The sequence below is a fragment of the Lytechinus variegatus genome, chromosome 1, assembly GCF_018143015.1.
Source record: "Lytechinus variegatus isolate NC3 chromosome 1, Lvar_3.0, whole genome shotgun sequence".
NCBI lineage: Eukaryota > Metazoa > Echinodermata > Echinoidea > Temnopleuroida > Toxopneustidae > Lytechinus > Lytechinus variegatus.
Genome location: NC_054740.1, coordinates 28349632 through 28377468, shown reverse-complemented (window position 1 = coordinate 28377468; position 27837 = coordinate 28349632). Strand labels below are relative to the sequence as shown.

The 27837-nt window shown below is 38.1% G+C and overlaps 1 protein-coding gene across 1 annotated transcript in view; it reads right to left on the bottom strand.

Moving 5' to 3' along the window:
* Positions 1-27837, bottom strand: part of LOC121410510 (THO complex subunit 2-like) — a 106612-nt gene that overhangs the window by 10111 nt on the left and 68664 nt on the right. Inside the window, exons 29-38 of the mRNA XM_041602660.1 lie at positions 24484-24599; positions 22299-22365; positions 15489-15630; positions 14557-14794; positions 13560-13765; positions 12143-12421; positions 11765-11805; positions 8566-8631; positions 6691-6844; positions 3849-3928 (exon numbers count right to left, since the gene is read on the bottom strand). Coding sequence (XP_041458594.1) covers positions 3849-3928; positions 6691-6844; positions 8566-8631; positions 11765-11805; positions 12143-12421; positions 13560-13765; positions 14557-14794; positions 15489-15630; positions 22299-22365; positions 24484-24599 — 1389 coding nt within the window. The remainder of the gene's footprint in view (positions 1-3848; positions 3929-6690; positions 6845-8565; positions 8632-11764; positions 11806-12142; positions 12422-13559; positions 13766-14556; positions 14795-15488; positions 15631-22298; positions 22366-24483; positions 24600-27837) is intronic.

Sequence of the window (27837 nt, the reverse complement as noted above, 5' to 3'; positions counted from 1 at the left end):
AGCCAAACATTCTCACGAGAGAAGGGCGGCATGCGGTATGTAAGAAATTCTTACCTCCAATCTACAGGCCTGCTTAGGGGGTAGAATGGAGTTACCGCTGAAAGAGCCGTCGCCGTACATGAATTTGACGTAGAGGGCGAATTCGGGAGGACCTGCGTAATAATGGGGGATACCCATGCAGGTAAACTCGCCGATGGCTCCCCGGAGTGCGGGTTGGCGAGAGAATCTAAATCCGCTCAATACCCGACACCGGCAATAAGACCGCGGCGGTCTTATAATGACGGAGAACATGAGGGTAAAAACCCGTAATGCTCAGGGACGCATAGATGCAACCTGTACGGATGCAACGTCCAGCCGTCGGTCACCGAGAGCTTGCCGACATGTTGATGCTTGAAAGCCGTATGTCGGAAGCACCTGCATAGAAACGGGGGTCACCGTGTAGGTGAACAGCGTTTCAATAAATGCCCGGTGTGAGAGGACAGGTGATTGCTTGAACCGCACAGTGCTTAGCAAGGCGGCTGAAGCTGATATGAAGCGTGGGGGAATTACCCGCACTGCTCATGGTAGTATGAAACATGAGAGTTGCGACGCCTGACCCACAATTATCGGGAGTCTGGTGACATAATGGAGGGCGACGCCCGTATGTCGATTACACCTGTGTATTAGCGGGGATTTCCCTTGCAGGTGCGTGAGCCGGCGAATCATGATATTGCCGGTGACTCTCCGAGGTGCAAGATGGCGAATGTCTGCTTAACCTGCCCGGTGCTCGACACGGCGGTTTTAGCTGACAGGGAGCATGAGGATAAAAATCAGTGATGCTCGAGGGCGTTCTGTTGTAACATGAAGTTACGACGCCTGGCCATCGGCACAAGAATCAGAAAGAAAGGTCTGCCCGCAAGGCGGGATTAGCGACCTAGAATTTCTTCTTCTTCTTCCTCTTCTGTGCGGCCCCGCCGGGGGGCAGAAGAGGGTACAATTATCGGGAGTCTGGTGACATAATGGCGGGCGACGCCCGTATGTCGATAACACCTGCGTATTAGCGGGGATTTCCCTTGCAGGTGCGTGAGCCGGCGAATCATGATATTGCCGGTGACTCTCCGAGGTGCGAGATGACGACTGTCTGCTTGACCTGCCCGGTGCTCGACACGGCGGTTTTAGCTGACAGGGAGCATGAGGATAAAGATCTGTGATGCTCGAGGGCGTTCTGTTGTAACATGAAGTTACGACGCCTGGCCATCGGCACAAGAATCAGAAAGAAAGGTCTGCCCGCAACCTAGAATTTCTTCTTCTTCCTCTTCTGTGCGGCCCCGCCGGGGGGCAGAAGAGGGTACAATTATGGGGAGTCTGGTGACATAATGGCGGGCGACGCCCGTATGTCGATAACACCTGCGTATTAGCGGGGATTTCCCTTGCAGGTGCGTGAGCCGGCGAATCATGATATTGCCGGTGACTCTCCGAGGTGCGAGATGGCGACTGTCTGCTTGACCTGCCCGGTGCTCGACACGGCGGTTTTAGCTGACAGGGAGTATGAGGATAAAGATCCGTGATACTCGAGGGCGTTCTGTTGTAACATGAAGTTACGACGCCTGGCCATCGGCACAAGAATCAGAAAGATAGGTCTGTCCGCAAAGCGGGATTAGCGACCAAGAATTTCTTCTTCTTCTTCCTCTTCTGAGCGGGGGGCACAAGAGGGCACAAGAGACAGGGAGGGGGACGTGATATCTCGCATGAGAAAGTCACCCAATCTGATCAAGCCGTTCAGGCACATGAACGCAATTTCATGGTTCCACCTTAAAGGGCACGCGGACGCAATTCCACGGTTCCACCCTGATCAGTTAATCGTGAGATTGACGGGGTCAAGCTCACGTGTCTCTAGCGACTAGGGGCTGGGAGCCCTTTGCTAATGCTCCCTGACGGAGGCTGACAAAGCATCGAGCCTAGTCTGTGCCAGGAAAAGAGTCCCACGCTCTTAACCTGGACTTGTCGGACCCGATAGCCGGTGGGTCAAGCAGCCCTGGAGGAGTGAGGTTTTCTATACTAGTACAACACTCCCCAAGTAGGTTCAGGTCCCGTCGAGGGAGCCTTGGCTATCACCTTTCAGGCACGTGGCCGCTGCGCCACGGTTCCACACTGAAACGCTCGGGCACGTGGACGCAGTTCCACGGTTCCACCCTGTTGATTGATTGGAACCTAAGAGAACAATCAATCAACTCAAAACAAGAACAACAACAAGTTGAAGACAAGTTTGAGAACAAGAAGGGCGATTAATTAACAATTAATCGAAGGTTGAATAACAATTGATCAATTGATCAATTAAGAATAAAAGATTGATTGAAACACAAGAGAACAATCAATCAACTCAAAACAAGAACAACAAGTTGAAGACAAGTTTGAGAACAAGAAGGGCGATTAATTAACAATTAATCGAAGGTTGAAAAACAATTGATCAATTAATCAATTAAGAATAAAAGATTGATTGAAACACAAGAGAACAATCAATCAACTCAAAACAAGAACAACAACAAGTTGAAGACAAGTTTGAGAAAAATAAAGGGCGATGCCCCTACCTGTCCAGCATAGCCTAAGCTGTGGAGAGGAAAATAAAATAAATTCAATTCAAGACGAGGCAAAGGAGCAAGTCAAGAATTAAAAGAATCAAATAATTAATTAATTAATTCAATTAATAAACACAAGAACAAAGGATTGATTGAAACAAAAGAACAATCAACTAACTCGAAACAAGAAACAAAGAACCTGAAACGAGACTGAAATACGACGCTCCTGACGTCCTACAGAACCTATCTGTGGAGAAATAATTCAAATAAATTCACGAGAGTCGTATAAACGAAGAAGTCAGTGAATAAAAAGAATTAAAGGAATTAAAAAGGAGCGAAGTCAACGCCCGCGACACGCAGGAAGGCGCGGAGCTATGGGGCGGAGAAGTGAAGACAACCCGCCTGTTGAGAAACGTATCTTAAAAAACAAACTCACGAACAAAAAACGTGAAATAAATATCACGGAAGCTCCGCGCAACGGGATAATCTTACAACAATCTTAAATTAAATAAATAAGATTGAAATAAGGGAAGAATGCACAATAAAGGTATCCAAAAAGCAAACAGAAATGCAATTTTGGGAGTGTACTTAGCTTTGCGACTGAACTCGACCGCAGGCAAAAGTAAAAGAGGAAATGGACGCCAAATTGCGCGATGATCTTGGGATAGTGCGTTAATAGGGAGATGCAGCGCGCGCGCAGGAAAATTGTGTACTCTATATTCGGCACGCAAGTTAATTGTAATGAACTAGCAAATCAAATGGGTATATCCCAGTTATTGATAGTAAATAATATAATATTTTAAAGATAAAATGACCTCAGAATATCACCCCTGCTCACTTCAATTCATTGTTCATCAATACTAACACTATATATTTAGCTTATGAAATAAACTGAGCTCGCCAAAAATTTACGGAAAAAGAATGCTACTGAGAGAAAATTTAACAGTTTTTTAATTACTCAGATTTTGCGTGCATGGCACTGCAAAACTTTGCCCATCATATCTGTAAACTGCCTCATTCGTTGTCATTTTTTTCTATTTCTTTTGTACTGTTATAATGTTGCATAATTCAAACAATAAAATACAAAACAAATAGTGACATCATTTACTATCTCATTTGCATATGACTATGTTCGGCATATAACTGTTCTGTGAAAAATAAGCAAAACTCCAGACCTCGTTATCTATCATCTGATCTCAATTAAATTTTCAAAAATATCTTGTTTTTCTCTTTCCACTCAAAACAAGCTTTGATAAATTGGTTGAATTAAACAAGATGTATGGGACCACTCACCATCCTCTCTCCATTCATACCACTGCTTGAACTAGCTCCATCACCTAATGATGACCTTTTACTACTTTTCCCCTCATGACCTGAAAATAATAATAAAGAGATATCAGTTTGTGCAGCTTGTGTATGCATAGAAGACCAAGAACAATATCCATTCAACATCAAGAGAACAAATTGTTTCATCAACGTTATGACATTCCTGATAATGAGAGCTTATTAATAAAAGATACTGCTTGACTGTACTATTTCGACGCCTTAGAAGATGGGGGGAGGCTGATGAAAATTAGCAGGCGCATTAATACCCATGGCTTAATCTACAAAACTATAAGATCAAATTCTGTGAAAATCTAATTGCCAATTGTGATTATTTATGCATAAAATCAAGTTTCCTCTAATTAACTATATAATGCCCCTAAAATGCCAATTTTTGGTACACAGAAACTTTACATGAATTTGATCAAATGTACATGGTACTAACAAAAATTTCATACATATATATATTTTCTTATGTATTTTATTGTTTTCTCAATATCTTGTTTTTTCGACATTCTTTCTTTTTATTGTTTTTTCAATGGAAATTGTAGGAAACTTTATTTTGACCATAAAGAAAATGGAATTAATTGATATCAATCAGTAAAAGGATAAATAATGATACATTTATGAATTTTGGCTTAAAACACTATTTGCATTGGATTTGTAGACAAATTCACTTTTTTGAGCAATTTTGGGTCTGCATGCATTTCCAGTCAGCATGCCACCCTGTAAAAAGATCTTGCACAGTGGATTAATTGCAAAACATGTCAGGGGGAAGGGCTGATTCAACCCACCACCCCCCCCCCCCCTCCGTGATAAATTGGACGCACAAAATTTTTTGACCGTGTTGCTCATTGACTTTTACATTCATATCGCGCGCAACTTTTGAGACTGAAATTGCGACCCCTGGGTACAAGGTTCCGAAATTACGCAATATTTAGTAAGTGCATGCAGACTCAAAATTGCTCAAGAAAGTGAATTTGTGTACAAATCTAATGCAAATAGTGTTTTTAGCCAAAATTCATAAATTAAACCTTATTTTTCCTTTCACTGATTGAAATCAATTAATTACATCTTACATGTATTTATGGTCAAAATAAAGTTTCGTCCTATTTCCATTGAAAAAACAATAAAAAACAGAAATTCAAAAAACAAGTGGAATGCGTCTGGCGGTCTTACCTGCATCACATGATTCAATATAGCAGCAGTGCTGACTTTGAAAACTAGTACCTCGCACAAGATGTTCACTGATACTTGGTTACTCTTATTTCCATGTTTTATGAACAAGACCAAAACACTTACAGAGATAGGATGGTAATTCAACAAATACCCCAATGTGGCCAAAGTTCATTGACCTTACATGACCTTTGACCTTGATCAAGTGACCTGAAACTCGCACAGGATGTTGGGTGATACTTCTTTACTCTTATGTCCAAGTTTCATGAATCAGATCCATAAACTTTCAAAGTTATGATGGTGATTCAACAGATACCCCCATTTATGGCCGGAGTTCATTGACCTTTGGCCTTGGTCATGTGACCTAAAATGCGCACAGGATGTTCAGTGATACTTTATTACTCTTATGTCCAAATTTTGAACTTGACCAACATACTTTCAAAGTTATGATGGTAATTCAACAAATACCCTTAATTCGACCAAAGTTAATTGACCATAAATGACATTTGACCTTGGTCATGTGATGTGAAACTCGTGCAGGATGTTCAGTGATACTTGATTAACGTTAAGATTTTGATGTTGATTCCCCCAACATGGTCTAAGTTCATTGACCCTAAATGACCTTTGACCTTGGTCATGTGACATGAAACTCAGGTAGGGTGTTCAGTAATACTTGATTAACCTTATAGCCAAGTTTCATGAAGTAGGTCCATATACTTTCTAAGTTATGCTGTCATTTCAAAAATCTTGAACTTCAGTTAAGCTTTGGTGTTGACGCCTCCGCCGAAAAGCGGCGCCTATAGTCTCACTCTGCCATGCCGGTGAGACAAAAATGAACGTGAAAAAAAATTGCAATATCAGATCAATTTCTCATGTATTATATTGTTTTCACAATTTCTCATGTATTTCTTTGTTATTTTGACCTTTTGTTTTTTCATTGTTTCTTAGAAGAACCTTGTCGGGGATTCTTTTGAGATCATAAACAGCATAAAATAAATCCATTTAGACCAGCAAAACTAAAAATTATCATACATTTATGATTTTGGTTGAAAATACAATTAGAAGGGACTTTGTACATGAAATCATGTTTTAGAGCAATTTTGGTCTGACATACACTTACAAAATGTTGCGTAATTTCGTAACCGCTTACCCGGAGTCGCAAATTTGGTCTCAAAAGATGCGCAAGACTTAAAGGTAAATAGTCATTGAGTGGCACGGTAAAAAAAATTCAAGTGGCGAAAATATTGCGCAAATATTTATGTAGGGGGGGGCTCAGAGGCCCCATCCCCAGCCTACATGTACATAGGGTTAAATGAGGTGCACTTGATTCAAGCATTCTGCACACACCGTGGTTTGAATAGTCATCTTACTTGTACATGAATATTCGGGTCATTGTATCTTTTAGTTATTTTTCATATCACAAATTTCTGATCACTAGCTTGGCAATCCCATACAATAATTAACTTTTTGTATGTCTTACCCATAAGTCTTCATTTTTACTTTCTTAATGTTTAAACCGTGATAATTTGAGGACATGGAGAAAACAAAAAAAAAAAACATTTCATCAAGTCCCATATTTAGGAGTCAGATGAACACTCTTATATCATTGCCAAGATTTACATTAAAAACCTCATACCTGAATCACTGCCTTTATGTCTCTTAGATTCATGATTGACATCACCGGCTGAATGATCCCTCTTCTTCTCACTCTTCTTATCTTTCTCTCTACTTCTTTCTCTCTCTGGCTCAGGGGCTTCAAGAACTTCTCTTTCCCTGTGACGCTCCTTGCTCTGGAATATGGAACAGAAGTGGGGAGAGCAGAGAGTGAAAACTGATATGCTGGTTTAATCAAACTCACCTAAACTTAAGAATAATACATTGTGTTGGTGCAAGAACGCCCTTAGCAAAACATTTCTGCACCCCATCAGTACAGAAACACCCTTAAGCAATGCACTTATGCATGCTGCTAAGGGTGTTTTTGCGGGCATGTGATGCGCTCAAGTGTGGTGTTAAGGGCATTCTTGCACCGACACAATGAATAATACTTATTTCTTTTATAGCACATCACACATAGCAGATTGCAAGTCCCTAAGAGATAAAGGTATAAGAAAAGTATAAAGTATGAAATAGGATTTTACAAACAAGAAGAATTATGTACATCCAATTCATAATTGTAAAAGCATTCATGTGCAAAAACAAATTAAACAAGCTTTAGACGGGACTGGACAGGGACCTGATATAGTTTTTTTGGAACATGAATGATTGATTCATAATTCTGGAGTTTGCCTTTACTGTGATATTTACTAAAAGGACAAGTCAGACAAGCATGATACTGAAAATTTCATTGAAATCGGATGTAAAATAAGTTACGATATTTTAAAGTTTTGCTTATTTTTCACAAAATAGTTATATGCACAATTTAGTCACATGCAAAAGAGAAATCGATGTCCCTCACTCACTATACCTTTTGTTTTTTATTGTTTGAATTATACAATCTTTCCATTTTTACAGATTTGACATTAAGGACCATAAAATGTTTGACAATGCTAATTCCCCATGTTCAGGGAGAAATACAAGTTTGTTTCACTGGACAATGAGGAGTAAATTAGAATATTTCATATTTCACATAATAAAATACAAAAGAAATAGTGAGTAAGTGAGGTCATCAGTTCCTTCATTTGCATACCAAACAGGATGTGCATATAACTATTTGGTGAAATTAAGCAAAATTTAAAATGTCATAACTTTCTTATTTTACACCTGATTTTAATGAAATTTTCAGTGTTATGCTAATGGGATTTTCTCTTTTTATTGAAATCAACTTTTTGTTGAGGTGGTCGTGTCCATTAACAACAATACAGTCAAGAGTAAGCAGCAAAGGAGAAATTCATCCTGACAAGAAGTTTATTGCAAAAATAGCAGAAAAAAATAATACTAACTATTGATGAAGGTTTGAGAAAAATCCATCAAAGCATTAAAAGATTATTAGAATTTTAATTATTTGATTTGAGAAGTCACTTGTGAGCAGCATTTCTACAAAGCAAATGGTAATGTCATTTTTTTCAAAATTTTAATGGTTTTAATGTACCTTTTGTATATCAATACACAAATAATTTCACACCCATTCATGAAAAGAAAACAAAAACAAGTCATCAGGAACCATTGGCGGCGGAGCAGAGGATAATCTTTTGTGTTTAAGGGGGACGCAACAATAGACGTCCCCTCAAACACAAACGATAATCCTCTGCTCCGCCGCAAATGGGAATGCATTTTACATATATTGGGCAGCTGCTTGTTTATGATGTCACAAATCCAAAACTTGAAATTCTCAGAACTTTCTCAATCTTTAGCAGATTTTACTCAAACCTTCATCAATGTCTTTCATTATTTTTTTTTCTTCTATTTTTACAGCAAACTTTTCTTTGGGGTGAACTTCCCCTTAATGCATTGTTTGATGAAATAAATTTGGCCTATCATAAAATTCCACTCTTAGAAGAGAGTTGTATCTCACCTTACTTCTCCTGTGTTTGCTAGAAGATGTCTCCCTTGCTAGGTCAGGAGAGCTAGAGCTAGATACCTGGAAAAAGATTTTAAGATATGGGGGATATTCAGATAAAACAAAATGCTCTATCTGTGAAACATCCTTACATTTTTTTCAAATAGGTATTCTGAGAACCATTTCATCTTCAAATTATCTCTGTAATACACAGCTATTTTTGAAGCAAATAACCCATGAAAAATGCTGTTTTAGAGCACTCTCATGTCATTCAACCAATGAAAATCTTTTTAAACAAATGTTCACAACACACTGGACATCAGCTCAAGTACACCCAACCTTTTTGTAGAGTGAACTGCTACATGTACAGTATGTTCCCAAGAACCATCTGTATTTGGAATACTCTCCCAAACGCTGCTGTAACTTCGACCTCTATAGCTGGCTTCCGGGAAGCAACATTGCCTATCATTCAGCAAATGTTGCCTCCCCGCCCCTTAGGATGCTGTAAGAGGGGCACACACGCAACCCCCACACACTGCACCTAGCACACTGTATATAGTGCACCAAGAATACCACCACAGGATCACCACATCACCTGAAGCACTGGCAGCACCTGACACAGCACAACCCTCTCCAGGACAGCGTGTACGCTTTTTGGGAGAGTACTTCTTCAAGGCTCAAGGTGGCAAAGGAGTGAGATCGTGTCAATTTATTAAATGCACTTGCACTCCACACTAAATGCGTCTTTATAGGGATTTCTTTAAAAATAATGACATACTGTCATCTTTTTTATGTCAATATTTATTTCATTACAACATTTTAAAGACAATATTAGTCAAGAAAACTCTTATGAAATAATTCCCAATACTGCATGAAAAATGTAAAGGTATTACTGTCAATGATTATTTATGATTAATTTTTCTTAAAAAAAAACATTCTTAAAGATAAAAACACCCTTAGTAACTAAGTAAGAAAAGAGCAGTATGGCCCTGCATCATATTAATCCATCTATTATACCATCCTATCATATATGTGTTTGAATAATTTTAAAGAATGTCAAATAAATGAATTGAAGTGAATTAAGGCACGTAATACTAAGATGAAGCCACATCTGATCAAAAGCTTCATGTGCTCGAAAAAGATATAAAATAATTTTGAAAGTCTTGAACTACCAGATGTTTCTTTTTCCCTCACAGAATGCAGTGTTATATAAAGATACCACATAACTTTGATCTTTTTCTATACATTATTGTATGCATCAATCCCATCCCCCCACCCCTGGCCGCTGACTACACAATTGTCGCAAACATTGACATAATAGTAGTATGTGAGGTACTCTGCAAGGCTGTATGATTAATTTTTCAAAAATATTCAGATGTTTAAAATACAAATTATGCTAATTTATGCATTAATAAGAACATTATGATGAGAAAAAATCTAGCTCTTAGAATGCAAATGCATTCCTAACTATTTTGTTTTAACCCTATCTAGGCCGAGGGGGGGGGGGCGCCTCGGAGGCCCCCCCTCAACGAGTCGTGCGATATTTCCGCCGCGCAAAATTTTTTGACCGCGCCGCTCGCTGACTTTTTACTTTTAAGCCTTGCGCAACTTTTGAGACCAATTTTGCGTCACCCGGGTACGTGGTTCTGATGGTTCTGAAGTTACGCAACATTATATAAGTGCATGTCAGACCCAAAATTGCCTAAAAAACGTGATTTCGTGTACAAAGTCAAAGTAAATTGTGTTTTCAACCAACAAGTGGAATGCCTCTGGCCGTCTCACCTGCATCACGCGGTTCAATATAGCAGCAGTGCTGACTTTGAAAACTACTCTAACTCGCACAAGATGTTCAGTGATACATGGTTACTCTTATGTCCACTTTTTATGAACTAGACCAATAAACTTACAGAGATATGATGGTTATTCAACAAAAACCCCAACATGGCCAAAGTTCATTGACCTTACATGACCTTTGACCTTGACCATGTGACCTGAAACTCGCACAAAATGTTCAGTGATACTTGATTACTCTTATGTCCAAGTTTCATGAATCAGATCCATAAACTTTCAAAGTTATGATGGGAATTCAACAGATACCACCAATTCGGCCAAAGGTCATTGACCCTAAATGACCTTTGACCTTGGTCATGTGACATAAAACTCATGCAGGATCTTCAGTGATACTTGATTAACCTTATGTCCAAGTTTCATGAACTAGGTCCATATACTTTTTAAGTTATGATGTCTTTTCAAAAATTTAACCTCAGGTTAAGATTTGATGTTGACGCCGCCGCCGTCGGAAAAGCGGCGCCTGTAGTCTCACTCTGCTATGCAGATGACACAAAAATCATAAATGTATGATTATTTTTAGTTTAGCTGACCTAAATGTATGTACTGTACGCTGTATATGATCTTAGAAGAGTCCCCAACGAATTTCATTGAAAATAACAATGAAAAACAAAAGGTCCAAAAAACAGAGAAATACATAAGAAATTGCAAAAACAATATAATACACATTGATCTGATATCACAATTGTTTTCATGCACACTTGCTAAGAACATCACAAAAAGTTTCTATGCCAAAAATTAGAACATTTGGAGCTTTATTTATGCAGTTAGAGGAAAAAGTATGATTTCGCATACTAATTACGCCCAAATTAGCGTAATTAGGTAATAACGATTCGCAAGAAATAAATTACTATACCATTTTGTAAATTATATCCCAGACAACCTGTGTGCCAATTAACGACGTGATCGCGCGGTCAACGGCCGAGATCTCAAGGGGGGTCTGGGAGGTCCCCCCCCCGGCCACATGAACTCCAAAAATACCCTGGCCTAGATAGGGTTAAAAGAACTTTGGTTTGAAGATACAGGTAGTTGTCTTCTGTATTTTATGTATTTCCTTACTTAAAAAAATATTCTTTGGGTGTTTTTTTTTGCAAATTTTTTTTTACAGTATAGCTATGCTAAAATCAATTAATTTCTGCTGCTAAGAATCTAAAAATAATCATATCTTTCTAATTAAGATAAGAAAACTCAATTTGCATTGACCTCACACATTTTTGAACAATTTTCGGAACAACAGTGAAAAACATCTCATACAATGTAGAAAGAATAGGGTTGTGAGTTCGAAAGTTAACCCCAGAAAAAAAATGTTTTCTCCTCCAAAATAGGCTTATAATAATGACCTAAGAATACAAGCTATTATACTCACAAGTATAGCTGATGCATCCACTTTTCTCCTCTTGTGCTCCACTGAAAATAAAAATAGAAATAAACAGTATTTAGCCTTGGTACAGATTCAACATTGTAATTTGAATTGGACTAAATCATTCCATCTTTAAAAAAATGTGTGATGACAATAAAACTAATTTTCAGTGAATAAGAAATATGGCAAAATGTATTTTTCATTCAATAATTTTTGCATCTATTTATTTATTTCACTTAATGTCATTTTAATTTATTCAATATTATTATTATTTTATTGTTATTTTTACTTATTTCATTTATCAATTATTATTGTTATAATGAGCAAAAATATATATTGGTAAAAATTCCCAAAGGATCTTGCCCTATATTCTATCGTTCTGACCTCTGTCTGAAGAGCTGGTTGCTGGTGATTCCTTTCTAGATGCTGAGCCTACCGATCCCTGACTGGAGTTAGATGCAACACTTTCTTCCCTCTGTGACCTCTCCTTAGATGACCTTTGACCCCCGTCACTACCACGCTCTTCCTTCTCCTTGGATTTATCTCGGTGGGTGGCCTTCTTCTCCACCTTCCTTACCCTCTCTCCTTCCTCTGGCCAGCTATCAAGCTCTGTTGACGGAGCCCCACCCCAGTTATCACTGCTGTAATTCTTACTGCTAGATGCTGTAGAGATCAACAAGTTATAAACTGAGCACTCACAGCAGTTAATTTTCATTTAGCCCTCAAAAGAATAATTTGATGCCTGAAAGATGGATGGGGGGATCTCAAATGTTGACAGCATCATTGAAGTACAAATTAAAAGATGTTTTAACTGTTGCCTGTGACCTTTTAAGACTGGCCACCTTTGGGTAATTTGGGGGCTGTTGCGCAGGTATATCATAACATTGGAATCGGGCATCAAAAAGTTGGTCTAAATGATGATCAAGATCAATGAAAAAAAATGAAATCACAAACACATTTCGGATTTTTCACAAATAATAATAATGATAATAATAATAGGTATTTATATAGCGCCATCTATCTAGAAATATTCTATTCCGAGTCTCATTGTTTATTATTATTATTACCCTGGCTTTAGCTCGAGCTGCCTTTCAGCGCTCAGTGCATTCAAGGAATTAATCCTGCCAGGTACCCATTCACCTCACCTGGGTTGAGAGCAGCACAATATGGATAAATTTCTTGCTGAAGGAAATTGCGCCATGGCTGGGATTCGAACCCACGACCCTCTGTTTCAAAGTCAGATGACTAATCCACTGGGCCACAACGCTCCACAAAAAAAATGTTAAGGGGAGTGGGAGAATCACCCGCATTAGAATGTGATGGTCAATTTCCCTAATTCAGGTAAATATGCAGTTGAAACTTGTAGATGAATATCAGGCCCCACCTTGCAAAGACTTATCATTGATCCAGCAGTGTCATAATTTTTTTCTGCAGAAAATTTGCAACATGTCATTTGTAAACAAAGGAGAACACATCATATTGTCAAAAAATCAATGAATTTATGGATATACATTCATCTCAAATTATTTTATGAACAAACATGCATTTCATATGTTGACTTTAATGGTTTTCCATAGTTGCGACTGATCGTATCAATAGCAACTCTTTGTAAGACAGGCCCCAGATCTCCTCACACAATAATGATAACTGTTTTTACTTTTTCTGTGTTCAAATTGCGTATTCTAAGTTTATATTCAATCTGTTCCAAGTCAATATCATCACATAACCAATGACTTCATTTCAGATGTTTATCAGTCTTGTGGAACATGCACCTGTCAAATTTTGAAGGATAAATACTCACCTTTTCCATCTTCTCGGTGTGACTTCTCACTGCTCCCAGACCTTTTGCCTTCTGATGACCTTTGAACTTTAACTTCCTTGACAACCTTCTCTTCCTTGATGACTCTGTGTTCTTTAGAAGCTTTATCTTCCTTGTTTGATCTACTCACACTGCTCTCTTTGTGATCGTCTTTTTCTCTCTTGAATTTACTCCCATCGCTGGATGATCTAGACCAACAAAACAAGATGACCATGGGTGATTTTAAGGATTAAAATGATCACCTGCTTTGTATGTATTGTGTCCCAAATCATGTGAACCTGTGTACAGGTAATTGCTAAGAAACAAGGGAAATGAGCGAGCAATTTTTTATCAAATGACAGCCCCTTTTCAAAGAAATTATAATTATGTTCCCACAAGTGCTTATCCACATTCATTAGCTTCAGGTGTGGGTATTCAGCATAAATTCCAATGTTTAATGAAGTTAAAGTGTGCATAAAATATTTGAGTTCAGCTTAAAACTATAATCATACTTGGTTTCTTTGCTCCTTGCAGATAGAACCAGAGTAATCATTTTTTTTACACTATAAAGTGAAGATAATTTCAGAAACATCAAACATTCACTGATACGAAGCTGATGAAGCAAAAGCAGTCTCAACAAGAAAATGAAAATAGATATTTTCTATGCTCCATTAAAGCATCAAACTGAGATTTTTCTTCCTGTAAAAAATGAGGAATGAACTTTTGGAGATACATGTGAAAGGTCACTAGGGTGAAATGCATGTTGATTTTCAGCAGGATCAGGTGGCATCCCCCTAAAATATAACAGTCAAAATTACTTGACAAGACCACGGTCACATTTCATACAGAGAGTCAACCTTTCCACTTTTTTAACTGTCATGGAAACCTTGATTATGAATGGCTGCTGTGACCCGTTACCATGATGGTAGGTTTTATAATAGCGAAGTTACTATCATTTGCAAACTTTAAACAGGCCCCTGGCCCTTTATCTTTCACTTACTTTAAATCTGATTTCTTAGATCCTGATGATGTGCTGGCACTGACACTGGCTGAGGATGTAGACGTCTTTGATGAATTACTACTCGACTTGGATGATGATGACGACGTTGATGACTTGCCCTGCAACTGAGATGATGACTTGACAGAGGACTTTGATGTGGATGATGATTTCGTCGTAGATGACGATTCTCTGTTGGACGACTTACTACTTGCTCCATGAACTTTTTCAGTATCAGCTTCTATTCAATAGTTTAATCAAAAGTTTCATGAACGCTAGGCTTTAAAAGTACATTTGCATCAAAACAGGGGACTTATTCATGAAAATTGTCAGCACTGACAAGTAATCATTATCCAACAGTTACCATCAGATGTATCACCTTGCTGATGAAACACTTTAAAAGAAGGTTGAAATGGTGGTGGGAACCATGAAATTATTTTATTCATCAAGATGGTAATAATGTGGTCAATTCATTGTAGAATAAGATATATTTATTCAAACCATGGACAAGTAATGTGATCTGGAATGAGCACTATATCAGCTCTGATGTCAATATAAATGCTGAGATGGACTCATATACTCTTTTACTACAGAGTGAAGATAACAATCAACATTTAAGCAAACTTTATTGCAGTGTCTTAATGCATTTGAGAGGAAATTTTGATTGTGTAAATCTTGACTGTTATTAACTTCAATTAATAGCAAAACTACACAGGAGATAAAAATAGGCCTACAGTCTATCCAAGAAACAAAATGGAAATTCATGCTAAACTTCAGCTATCTGATGAATGTGATTGTAAGTGTGACAGATTCAATACATATATGAGATTTAAATAGGGAAACATTGTGCCTCGAATGTGAATGCTAAAAATGACTTAGAATGGGACTAGTTGCATGATCCCTGAATAGCCTGCAAGACTGCATAAGAAACAAACCTTTGCTAAGATGTTCCTTGCCTACACCATTGAGAATAGCATTACTGGTGCTACTGACTGATGTTGAACTGCTAGACGATGTGGCCTTCTTACTTGATGACTCTGAGGATTGGGTAGTAGACTGGGAGCTTGAAACTGGCTTCTGATAAACCAATATCAAATCACATTATAGAATATAAAGAGAAAATTATAAAGCCCAGTCCAAAGTACAAGATCCTTTGTGATCCAATTTTCAAAGTAAGTGTTTGATATGACATGAATAGTATTATCTAAATTTCAGTCTTTTTTGAGCAAATTCAATCCCACATCGTAATACTTTCAGCTGGGACTTAAAGCCGATTTGAACTTTACTCCAACCACAAGGTTCGCAACAAGGCAAATTCTGATTTTAGTGTTCCTAGCACTATGCCAAACTTCATATAAAATATAAAGTTTACTTCTTGAAACTTTCATCTTTAACTCAAGCATACCTGGGCTTTTTATTTACTTATTTATCTTTTTTTGGGGGGAAGGGCATTATGACCCCCTCTAGATCTCGATGAACTCATTTTGTGTATCGAGGGCAAGGTTGGGTGGGATTAAAAAAAAATAGGAAAGCTTTCATGTTGGTGTGTAACTGTGAATGTAATACAATCATTGATTATTTTTGAAAAATTATCTCGGTAACATAATTTTTAAACCTGTATGAAGTTTTCTTGTCATTTTGTAATTATTACTTGGGTATTCGAGTTCTCCCAATGTCATAATCGGAATCTGCCGAACATTTGATTTGTGTAAATTTTGCTAATCGATTGGTGATTGGCGGCATGCCAATCTAACCATTCAATCAATCGATGTTTACTCCCAGGCCTAGCATTTATGTGGGCTTAAAAATACGCCACAATGGGGCTTCCTTAGCGTCTCTATTTGATGAGAAGGCCGTCGCTTCCGCGCTCCGCGCGGGAGGGGTGAACCCACCCCCCGGGAGTGGCAGCACAAGTCCCCGACATGGGTGAATTTTTTTCTGGCGAGAACGCTGGGTGCATGGATGTTAGGCCTGGGACGTTTGTCATTTTTACCATTCAATAATTTCCTGAAAAAATAATCGAATGATTCGATTGTTCGTCGGGAATCAGGTCTTTTAAGTCACAATAGTTGACCTACTTTATGGTGAAATCTCCATCAAAGTCACATGTTTAGAATAAATGAAAGTAGGACCTTTTTCCCCTTCTCCATGATATTTATATCAAAAGAAACTACATGAAATGAGATTAAAACTTTCAGTTTATTGTTCCAATGAAAATCCTTCCAAAATCCATGCTGGTACTCTGGTATTATGCATGCATCCCTCCAAGTGCCACACCCCTGCATATGAATGAATCAGCCCAGATCAGTCCAAAGTCCAAAGCCCAAAGATGTAAACAACTCATTCATGAACTATTCTTTGAGACTGACCCCAGGTGGAGCATTTCTTGAACAATTTCATCCCTTTCCCACACCATGTCCCCGCCTTCACTTGTGGCACTGCCAACGATTCTACACATGTATTTCAAAAAAAATATTTTGCAAAATATTTAATTTGAAATACCTTTTAAAATTATGATTTTTTTATCATTTGAACCTACATGTATAACTGGGTCTATTTTTGGAGACTAGTCGAGAAAGTACAGGTGAAGACGGCACATGTTGGAATGTAGTTTTCATTGTGTGAGGGGATAGAAAAAGGGTTGCATTATTGTTTTGAAACATGAAAGGAATTCTCCGGCTCCCACCCTTATCTTTCTCTCTCCCTCACACACACACAGATGGGGGAGGGGTCAATTTATTTCTGAAGTCATGACCTCTCCTGATAAGGGAACCACTGCCTTCTTCTTTGTTTCCCCAAAAGTTTCATTGGCTATCCGAAGGTCCAATCAGCTCAAGTGAGCTTGGTTGTGTGTTTTCTTATTGTTTTGTGCATGCAGACAATGAACTCATTTTGTGTATCGAGGGCAAGGTTGGGTGGGATTATTACTTGGGTATTCGAGTTCTCCCAATGTCATAATCAGGAACTGCCGAACATTCGATTTGTGTAAATTTTGCTAATCGATTGGTGATTGGCGGCATGCCAATCAAACCATTCGATCAATCGATGTTTACTCCCAGGCCTAGCATTTATGTGCATTTGTGTGGGCTTAAAAATACGCCACAATGTGGCTTCCTTAGCGTCTCTATTTGATGAAAAGGCCGTCGCTTCCGCGTTTCTCGCGGGAGGAATGAACCCCCCCCCTCCCGCACCAACCCCCAGAGTGTCAGCACAACTCCCCGACATGCATGAATTTTTTTCTGGCGAGAACGCTGCTTATGATAAGAAAATACTATGTCAATTGACCCAAAATGACCTTTGACCATCATCATTTGATTTAAGACTTGTGCAAGACAATCAATCATACTTGATTACCATTGTGTATGTCTTTCATTAACTACATCCATTTAAATCCATATAAGTTTTTTAAGTTATGATGACAATTCCACAAATATCCACAACATTACCAGATTTTTTACCCTAAATGACCTTTGACCTTGGTCATGTGACCTGAAACTGCACAGGATGTTCAGTCTGCCTGTATTACGTGATTTGATATAGCAGCAGTGCTGACTTTGAAAACAGATATTAAAGAATTATTCAACAAGAAAATATTCTTATGATAATAAATACCATGTCTTTTGACCCAAAATGACCTTTGACCATGTTCATGTGACCTAGACATGTGCAAAAGAATCATTCATACTTGATTACCCTTATGTCTATGTTTCATGAACTACATGTGTAGATCCATAATCTTTCTAAGTTATGATGCCAATTCAACAAATACATGTACCCCCAACATGGCCAAAGTTCATTGACCCTAAATGACCTTTGATTTTGATCATGTGACCAGAAACAAGCACAAGATATTCAGAGAAACATGGTAACACTTATGTCCCAAGTTTCATGAACAAGATCTATTAACTTAAAAGTTATTATGACAATGTCACAAACACCCCCAACATTATAAGAGTTTGTTGACCCTAAATGGTTTTTGACCTGGCTCATGTGACCTGAAACTCGCACAGGATGTTCAGGGATACTTACATGTAATTTTTCCTATGTCTTGGTTTCATGAACTAGATCCATAAAATGTCAGTTATGATGATATTGCAAAAACTTAACCTTGTTTAAGATATTAATTCGCCCAACATGGTCTAAAGTCATTGACCCTAAATGACCTTTGACTTTGGTCATTTGACCTAAACCTCAGGCACGATGTTCAGTAATACTTAATACCCTTCCGTCCAAGTTTCATGAACTAGGTCCATATACTGTTATATATGAGAATTGTGAGAGCAATTACATTCATTTATTTAGGTATTTCCTCTTGAAGGATATTCTTAGCATGTAATGAATATGAATATTCCAGAATGGCTCATTAAATGAAATGAAGTAATCTTTGTTATTTCTGGGATGTACAAGATAGACAATAAAAAGACTGCTAAACAAAAGAGCCTGCCAGCAATGGAAAATCACAATAGAATTAGCTTTTTTATTTAGATTGTTGATTTCACTGAGGTCATTCAAGAGTCTTCTAGAATTGTTATTGAACTGCTTTCGAAACAAGGAGAATGTTCTTTTTAAAGACAATACTAGAAGCTTCAAGAATAGTGTAAATATATATATATATGTGTGAACTGGCAGTTCCTTCGTTATATCAGATGAAAACTCAGAGTTTCACACCAGACTTTATGTCAGAGCACAGTTAATTTCCAACTGAAATACAACACTTATCTTCTGTGGAACTATATGCACGCCATCAATGAACTCTTTGCAGTTACTCTGAGAGGAATTCTCAGTTCTCATTGAGATCATCAAGCTGTTTTAGTGAGCGCTTTTCAACCCATGGACTGCTGAAATTGAAATAAGTCATCATCAACTTCCTCTTCATGGACATTTCAACTCATTACAGTGACTCTTGTTATTCATCATGATTCAACATCAATTTCATCATCGCCATCATTGTTAACTTAAATCTTCACCAACCAGCTTGGATTTTATCTGGATTTACTACAGGACTATCATAACTTTTGATTGCACATGTAACTCTTCAAGACATGTAAGATGTTCATGTTTTTTTTTTTTACTGTATGATTGATCTATTTCCTGTAATAAAAAAAAGGAAATCAAATATGAAACTAAATTTTCATTGTTATTTCTTGCAGCATCGTAACGATACTTTTTAAGTTATGATGACAATTCAAAAACTTAACCTTGGTTAAGATCTATAGTCTCGCAGTCGGAAACATGGCGACTATAGTCTCGCTCTGCTATGTAGGCGAGACAAAAATGTATTTGGGCATACCAGTATATGTAAATGTATTTGGCCGTATATGTATCTGGGAACGTCGTGTGTCTAGTGGTTCTGACTCTCGCCTTTCAAATAGAGGGTCGTGGTTTTAACCCTAGTCATGGCATGTTTTCCTTCAGCAAAAAATTTATCCAGACTGTGCTGCACTCCACCCAGGTGAGGTGAATGGGTATACTGCAGGATTAATTCCTTGAATGAGAGAGCTCTGAAAGGCAGCTTGAGCTAAAGTCTAGGTAAAAGTAGTCATAACAATACGCCTCGGTATAGATTGCTTCTATACACAACAAAAAAAGTAAGTCCCCCCAAAAACAAACATCAATAATTTCCGAACCAATGCGAGTTTTTTTATATATTTTTACATGAGCGTGTAGGTAATTTTATAAGCTACCCTCTGAGTAAATGTTGTGGACGTATCTTATGTCGTGCTTCAGTAAGCACCGTCAAAAGGCAAAAATGTCACTTTTCAAAAGTCACAAGCAAAATATCATGACTTTGATTCCATTTTATTGGAACTAATTTCACATTCTCATCATGAAAAATAGTCAGAAGGCTTGTAAAAGGTACTTTCTAAAAGACAATACAACTTTTTTAGCTAAATTTCACGGTTAAATAAACTCAAGTCCAAATTTGCTATAATTGGATTTTTACACATTTCTATCAATAAATATGCTAGAATATGATGACAGTTATTTTGGGGAAGACTGTCTTCAACAATATTCATCGTTTCACGGTTCAATGAATATTTATTGGAAACAAAAAATGCGATTTTCAAATATCGTAGGCAAGTATTGCTTCATTTTGGTAACTGAAAATGATCTTTTCTCAACTTTTTCATTATGTTCAAGACCAATTAACATGCTTCAATGATTCAAAGGTGTCAAATTAAACATTTACACGAGAATGAACATGTGGAATGTGATTAGCTCTTTTTTACGTTATTGGAAAAAATGAAATTTGTAACTATGGATATCTGTCACAAAACTCCTTGCACAGTTCATTTGATTTGATTTTTATGAAAATCCTGATGTTTAATGCATCAGTGAGCACACAATATTCGAAAATTATGCAAATGAGAAGAAAGTTCAAGGCCTTGGCCCCACTCTACCGTATCGAATGGTTATCTTGGTTTGCGCACCTTTTGGATAGTGTTACTCTGAAGCCATGCGCGAAGTTTCATGAAATAATTGTTGGCAGAAGTGACAAAAACCGTCAATGAAACAAACCCTCATTTCATATTTGTTGAAATTTTGACTTCCTCTCTCATAGACTTGTGTACATTATGTGTGCATATATGTTTTAGCATATGTAACCCCTTATTCAATATGGTGTAACTTTTTTTCAAGGCTGTCTTTAGCAATGTCGTTTGGCAGTAATGTTTATCAACCTATGGGCAGAATTCTGTGCAAAAGTGAAATCGATTTGTTTATTCATGGATGAGTGAGCATGCATCAAAGTGGGAAAATTGGTATTTTCAATGTCACAGACTCATTTTAAAGGGTAATAAAGTGAATATTGGGGGCAAATTTGGTTTCAAATGTGTCTTTAATTGCTTTTGTTTTTATCATCCATCATTTCTATCACCAAACACTTTCCGAACTTTAACCATTTTCATGGTTGAGCGAGCACATTTCAAAAACTTAGGAATGAATACTCTTTATACTGCATAAATGTATTCTTTTCCTAACAATTTATCAGGGTCAGTTGAATGTATGGACAGATCAGTGGTGGATCCAGAATTTTAAATGGGGGAGGGGCCTATAAATGGGGGAGCCATCAACATTTTCAAATTTTAACATGATTTAACAAGATGTAGAAGATACTACCAAAAAACCCTATGATGATACGTCACAATACAGGGGCCGCAGAGCAGTTTTGAAAGTGGGGGGGGGGCTGACCATGCCAAAAATCACAATCGTATTACATTTTTTACTTGCTTATGGAAAAAAGTGGGGGTGTTGAAGACCCCCCCCCCCCCGCAGCCCCTGCAATACATCGTGCTCACTCAACCATGAAAATACGATATCAAAATTTGGTCTGAAGTTGTTAAATGATGGATAGTAATACAGCATAACACCATAAAATTCACCTAAAAACAATTTTTGCCCAACTTTGTATTTGAACAATCTGAAAAACGACTCGAGTGACTTTCAAAAATGGTCATTTTTAATTCAATCTTTAATTACTCATGCATGACTCAACGGATCAATCTCATTTTTCCCCAGGAGTTGCTTAATGAGTATAGAAAACGACCCATGAAATATCATATTTTAAAATAATTCTGTTCAAAAGTTACAGCAATTTGATTTAGGGGGGACTTACTTTTTTGTTGTGTATAGATAGATCGCGCAATACAAATCCCTATTATTATTATTTGCTTTCATTGAAACCAACTTGACGAGAATAATATATAGACTTCCTCTGAAATAGAAAAAATGAATTTTATACTCACATCTTTCAAATGAAACTTGTCCTCTGGGATCATGTGCTGTTTCCTTGTTTTGAGTTGGCCAGAGTAACTACAAGGTAATCAACGTTATCATACCATATCAATCCATGCTCATAGCCATACCAGATTTGATAGATATCAACAATATTCAGTTCAATTCATTTGTTTACCATATTTTAAAAATTGGTCACAAACACAAGGATGAAACGATACAACAAACAAACAAGGCAAAAACGATTTTGTGTCTCGCCCACGTCTGAAAATAACCAGAAATATCGTGATTCGCGAGGGCATGCAACAGAATTGTATCAAAACTTCATTGTAATATGACTGGGATGGAATAACACTTGCCTTAAGAGCCGTGCACGTAATTTCAATGTTGACCTGAAAATGACCTTTGACCTTGACGTGTGACCTCCGACTACAGCATAACATGCAAGTCCCCTAAGTCCATCTACCATCCAAGTTTGGTTGAAAAGCACGTTACGGTTGCGGAGTTAGGTAAGGTTGACCTGAAAATGACCTTTGACCTTATCATGTGACCTCCGACTACAGCATAACATGCAGGTCCCCCAAGTCAATCTACCATCCAAGTTTGGTTGAAAAGCACCTTACGGTTGCGGAGTTAGGTAAGGTTGACCTGAAAATGACCTTTGACCTTATCGTGTGACCTCCGACTACAGCGTAACATGCAAGTCCCCCAAGTCCATCTACCATCCAAGTTTGGTTGAAAAGCATGTTACGGTTGCGGAGTTAGGTTAAGGTTGACCTGAAAATGACCTTTGACCTTATCATGTGACCTCCGACTGCAGCATTACATGCAGGTCCCCCAAGTCAATCTACCATCCAAGTTTGGTTGAAGAGCACCTTACGGTTGCGGAGTTAGGTAAAGTTGACCTGAAAATGACCTTTGACCTTAACGTGTGACCTCCGACTACAGCATAACATGCAAGTCCCCTAAGTCCATCTACCATCCAAGTTTGGTTGAAAAGCACGTTACGGTTGCGGAGTTAGGTAAGGTTGACCTGAAAATGACCTTTGACCTTATCATGTGACCTCCGACTGCAGCATAACATGCAGGTCCCCCAAGTCAATCTACCATCCAAGTTTGGTTGAAAAGCACCTTACGGTTGCGGAGTTAGGTAAGGTTGACCTGAAAATGACCTTTGACCTTATCATGTGACCTCCGACTACAGCATAACATGCAAGTCCATCTACCATCCAAGTTTGGTTGAAAAGTGACTTAAGGTTGCAGAGTTAGGTGTCATAAGAGAGTCTTGCATGTAAACTTTAACGTTGACCTGAAAATGACCTTTGACCTTACCATGTGACCTCCAACTGCAGCATAACATGCAGGTCCCCCAAGTCCATCTACCATCCAAGTTTGGTTGAAAAGCGACTTACGGTTGTGGAGTTATGTGGCATTAGATTTGTGATGGAGAGACGGACGACGGACGACATTTGGATCCCTAAGTCTCGCCTTCACCTCTGGTGGGCGAGACAACAAAATATAATATAACCCTATTGTTACCAAATTGGTAATATAAACACCTTGTCAGGGTAATCCAGAGTCCGAGTTAAACAAAACAAAACAGTGTGTTAGTAGTTCATTTTCCCTATTCACCTCCTACCAAAATATAAAGTCCTTAATTCAACTAAAATGACGAAAAAATCATTTCAAAAGAAATATACCTAGTACATCAAAATTTACAATGGAGTAAAAATATTGATATTAACTGCTTTGTGTTACAGGGTCAAGGATAATTTCATAAATTCTCTTTAACTTCAAGAAAGACTGGAACCCTTCTCAGGTTCTTGGCCATTCATTGTCTGGATTGAAGAAAACATTTAATGACAAAAATCAAAAGTAGTCATAAATATCATTGATGCAACTCAGTTTTACTCACTGGGGCCAGAAAAGAACCCAGAACATGTTAAAACCTCATATGTGATGCCGGAAACATCCTGGAATGGGAAGTTGTCAGGGCCTTAAAATCAGGCAAATGCCTGAAGACTGGCCTCTATGAAATATGTTGATGGGTGAATCAGCAACCTAGTTTTTGAGGATTGCTGACATTGGCAAAGATTTGATGAAAATCATGAAATATCTTAGGCAATGGAGGAAGAGAAAATATTAGAGAAAGAAACAAAGGGAGGTGGGGGTACTTCAGTCAGGTACTGTACCTACCCCATTGCTAAAGCATAAATATCAGGTCTTTTTTCCTTCTCCTCTGTTCTGATCTTGTCAACTCTCTTCTCAAGTACCTGACCAAGGTTCTGCACCAATGGGAAGTATGGCAAGATCTGAAATACGAAGATGTATCAAAGTGGGAATGCATTTAGTAAAAACATTACATATCAATGAGAGCTAAAATTTATTCTACACATTTTAAGAAAGTATGACAGTATTTCAAATAATTACGCAGTCTGTCCATTTGACAGATATCTTTATTAATCATTATCATTATGAACATGATCCTCATATATTTACAATAACAGTTATATTATACAATCATGTAAGTCATATGATAGTCAACCTAATTCATCCTCATTTTGAATTACATTACTATTTTATAGTAAATACAGAAAAAAATATTCTTTGCTCCTAAAAATGTGTACAGCAGGGATTCTCAAATGGTGGCACGCACGCCACTTGTGGCGCACCGAGCCTTGCCGAGTGGCGCTTGGGAGCCGGTATTAAAAAAAGTAAAAATAAGGAACAAGTGGAATGCCTCTGGCCGTCTCACCTGCATCACGCGATTCAACATAGCAGCAGTGCTGGCTTTGAAAACTACTATAACTCACACAAGATGTTCAGGGATACTTGGTTACTCTTATTTCCACGTTTTATGAATTAGACCAATGTACTTACAGAGATAGGATGGTAATTCAACAAATACCCCCAATGCGGCCAAAGTTCAATGATTTCACATGACCTTTGACCTTGATCATGTGACCTGAAACTTGCACAGGATATTCAGTGATACTTGATTACACTTAGGTCCAAGTTTCAAAAGTCAGATCAACAAACTTGCAAAGTTATGATAGTAATTAATTCAACAGATACCCCCATCATGGCCAAAGTTCATTGACCTTTGACCCTGGTCATGTGACCTAAAATGCGCACAGGATGTTCAGTGACACTTGATTACTCTTATGTCCAAGTTTTATGAACTAGACCAACATACTTTCAAAGTTATGATGGTAATTCAACAAATACATCAAATTTTGCCAAAGTTCATTGACCCTAAATGACCTTTGACCTTGATCATGTGACCTGAAACTTGCACAGGATGTTCAGTGATACTTGATTACTATTATGCCCAAATTTCATGAATCAGATCCAAAAACTTTTAAAGTTTTGATTGTAATTCAACAGATACCCCCAAATAGGCCAAAGTTCATTGACCTTAAATGACCTTTGACCTTGGTCATGTGACTTGAAACTCATGCAGGATGTTTGGTGATACTTGATTAACCTTATGTCCAAGTTTAATGAACTAGGTCCATATATTCTCTAAGTTATGATGACATTTCAAAAACTTAACCTCAGGTAAAGATTTTGATGTTGATTCCCCCAACATGGCCTAAGTTCATTGACCCTAAATGACCTTTGACCTTGGTCATGTGACATGAAACTCTAACAGGATGTTCAGTAATACTTGATTAACCGTATGGCCAAGTTTCATGAACTAGGTCTATATACTTTCTAAGTTATGATGTCATTTCAAAAACTTAACCTCAGGTTAAGATTTGATGTTGACGCCGCCGCCACCGCCGCCACCGCCGTTGCCGCCGCCGTCGGAAAAGCGGCGCCTATAGTCTCACTCTGCTATGCAGGTGAGACAAAAATTGGGGAGAAAAAATGTATCTACCAGTAACCTGGAAATAAGGATTTGGTGATCATTTAAATACAAAGCGAAAACAGAAACTCTTTACTTGACACTTAAAATTGCTAATTGATTCCTCAAATTTTGTCCAATTTATCACTAAATAGCCCCTATCATGGAGGATCGATTTATTTTTATTTATTCTATGCTGTACAAAGTTTTTGTGCCCCACAAGTGATTTGAAAACCCCGTTTGTAGGATATCTATTTCAACGGCGAGAAATTTTTCCTTTTCCAGTGAGTATATGTTTTGGTTAAGAGTTAAACATCAAATATTATGATATTCAAAGAACATCCTGATCATAAAAGATTATGAATTTGGGACACAAACAAGCAGAAACTTTGTTTCCGGAGCCAATTAAAATCCAAAGTTGTAAAAGTAAAATACATGTATGCTCAGTTGTATTGCTTGCCATGATTGCCTGCATGCACTCTTACTTAACACGAACTGAATGAATGATACCACACGTGAGTTGATGTAATAGGTCCATGGTTGTAGAAAGAGAGGGGCAGTTTGGAGCGTTAATAGTGCAACGCCTAATTTTCAGACCTTGCAAAATCAGGGTACGTAACTTCAGCCACTGGCGTACAGATGCCCCCCCCCCCCCCCCCCCCCGTGCGAAGAAAAGGAAAAGGAGAGTTGAACATTGTATTAAATTTCTTAATATTAGGTCAAAATATAGATTTTTGTATTGAAAACTCCAATATTTTTGCTTCAGCTGCCATATCTAGCCCCCTCATTTTTTTTTTACTCATTATGCCACTTGCTTCAGCCAATAGATCTGGTGCAGAACAGTCTGAACTAGTGGTATCATTGGAATGTTGTGAAAAAGTCACTGGTCATTTTTCTTTTTATATTAATATTGTGTAGTTTGTTGGTATTTGTATTCTGTTGAGATTAATTATAGCCCCTTTGGGCAATTTAAAAGGTCTCATATTTTTAAACTTCTGGGGGCTCTGCCCCTTCGACCCCCATTAGGGACCTCTGGATCCCCTCCGCTGATACATTGCTGGTTTGCGTAATGGACAGTGGAGCATTACAAAATTTCAACAAGAAATGTGGCGCTTCAAAAAAAGTAATTGAGAATGGCTGGTGTACAGCATACTTGCCAACCATTCCGATTTTGGCGGAATCATCCCGATTTTTTATTGCCAATTCCGCATTACAAATATCAACTCCAGAATTCCGATTTTCATTAATTTTTACATTGATAATATTGAAAAAATGGCTGGAGCGAAGGTTAGACCAATCTGAAGCTTGCGGACACCTGAATATCGCGATATCCCAAATAGCATTATTTTTCCACTAACTGAACACACTCTTGTACGTAGTTTTTCACTTTGCCTATCTCACATGGCGCGCACATTGCAGAAGCGCGTGCAAACACAGCTAGAGCGACAACACATGCAAATACAATGCATGCTGCGACGTCGCGAGCGCGAGTATACCTCGCTGCTAACCCAGGGAGCTTCGGCCTGTGCCGGGTTACCGACGGGCCGGAGCTCCGTGGGTTACCGCGCTGCGCAAGCGTAGGTGCGGAAACGTAAGATCCAGCTCAACGATCATCAGATTAATGGCCAAAGGATATAGTTTTCCGTGAAATTTTGAAGCCAAAATTACAAATTTAGTGTGTGGAAACTGGATACCGTCGC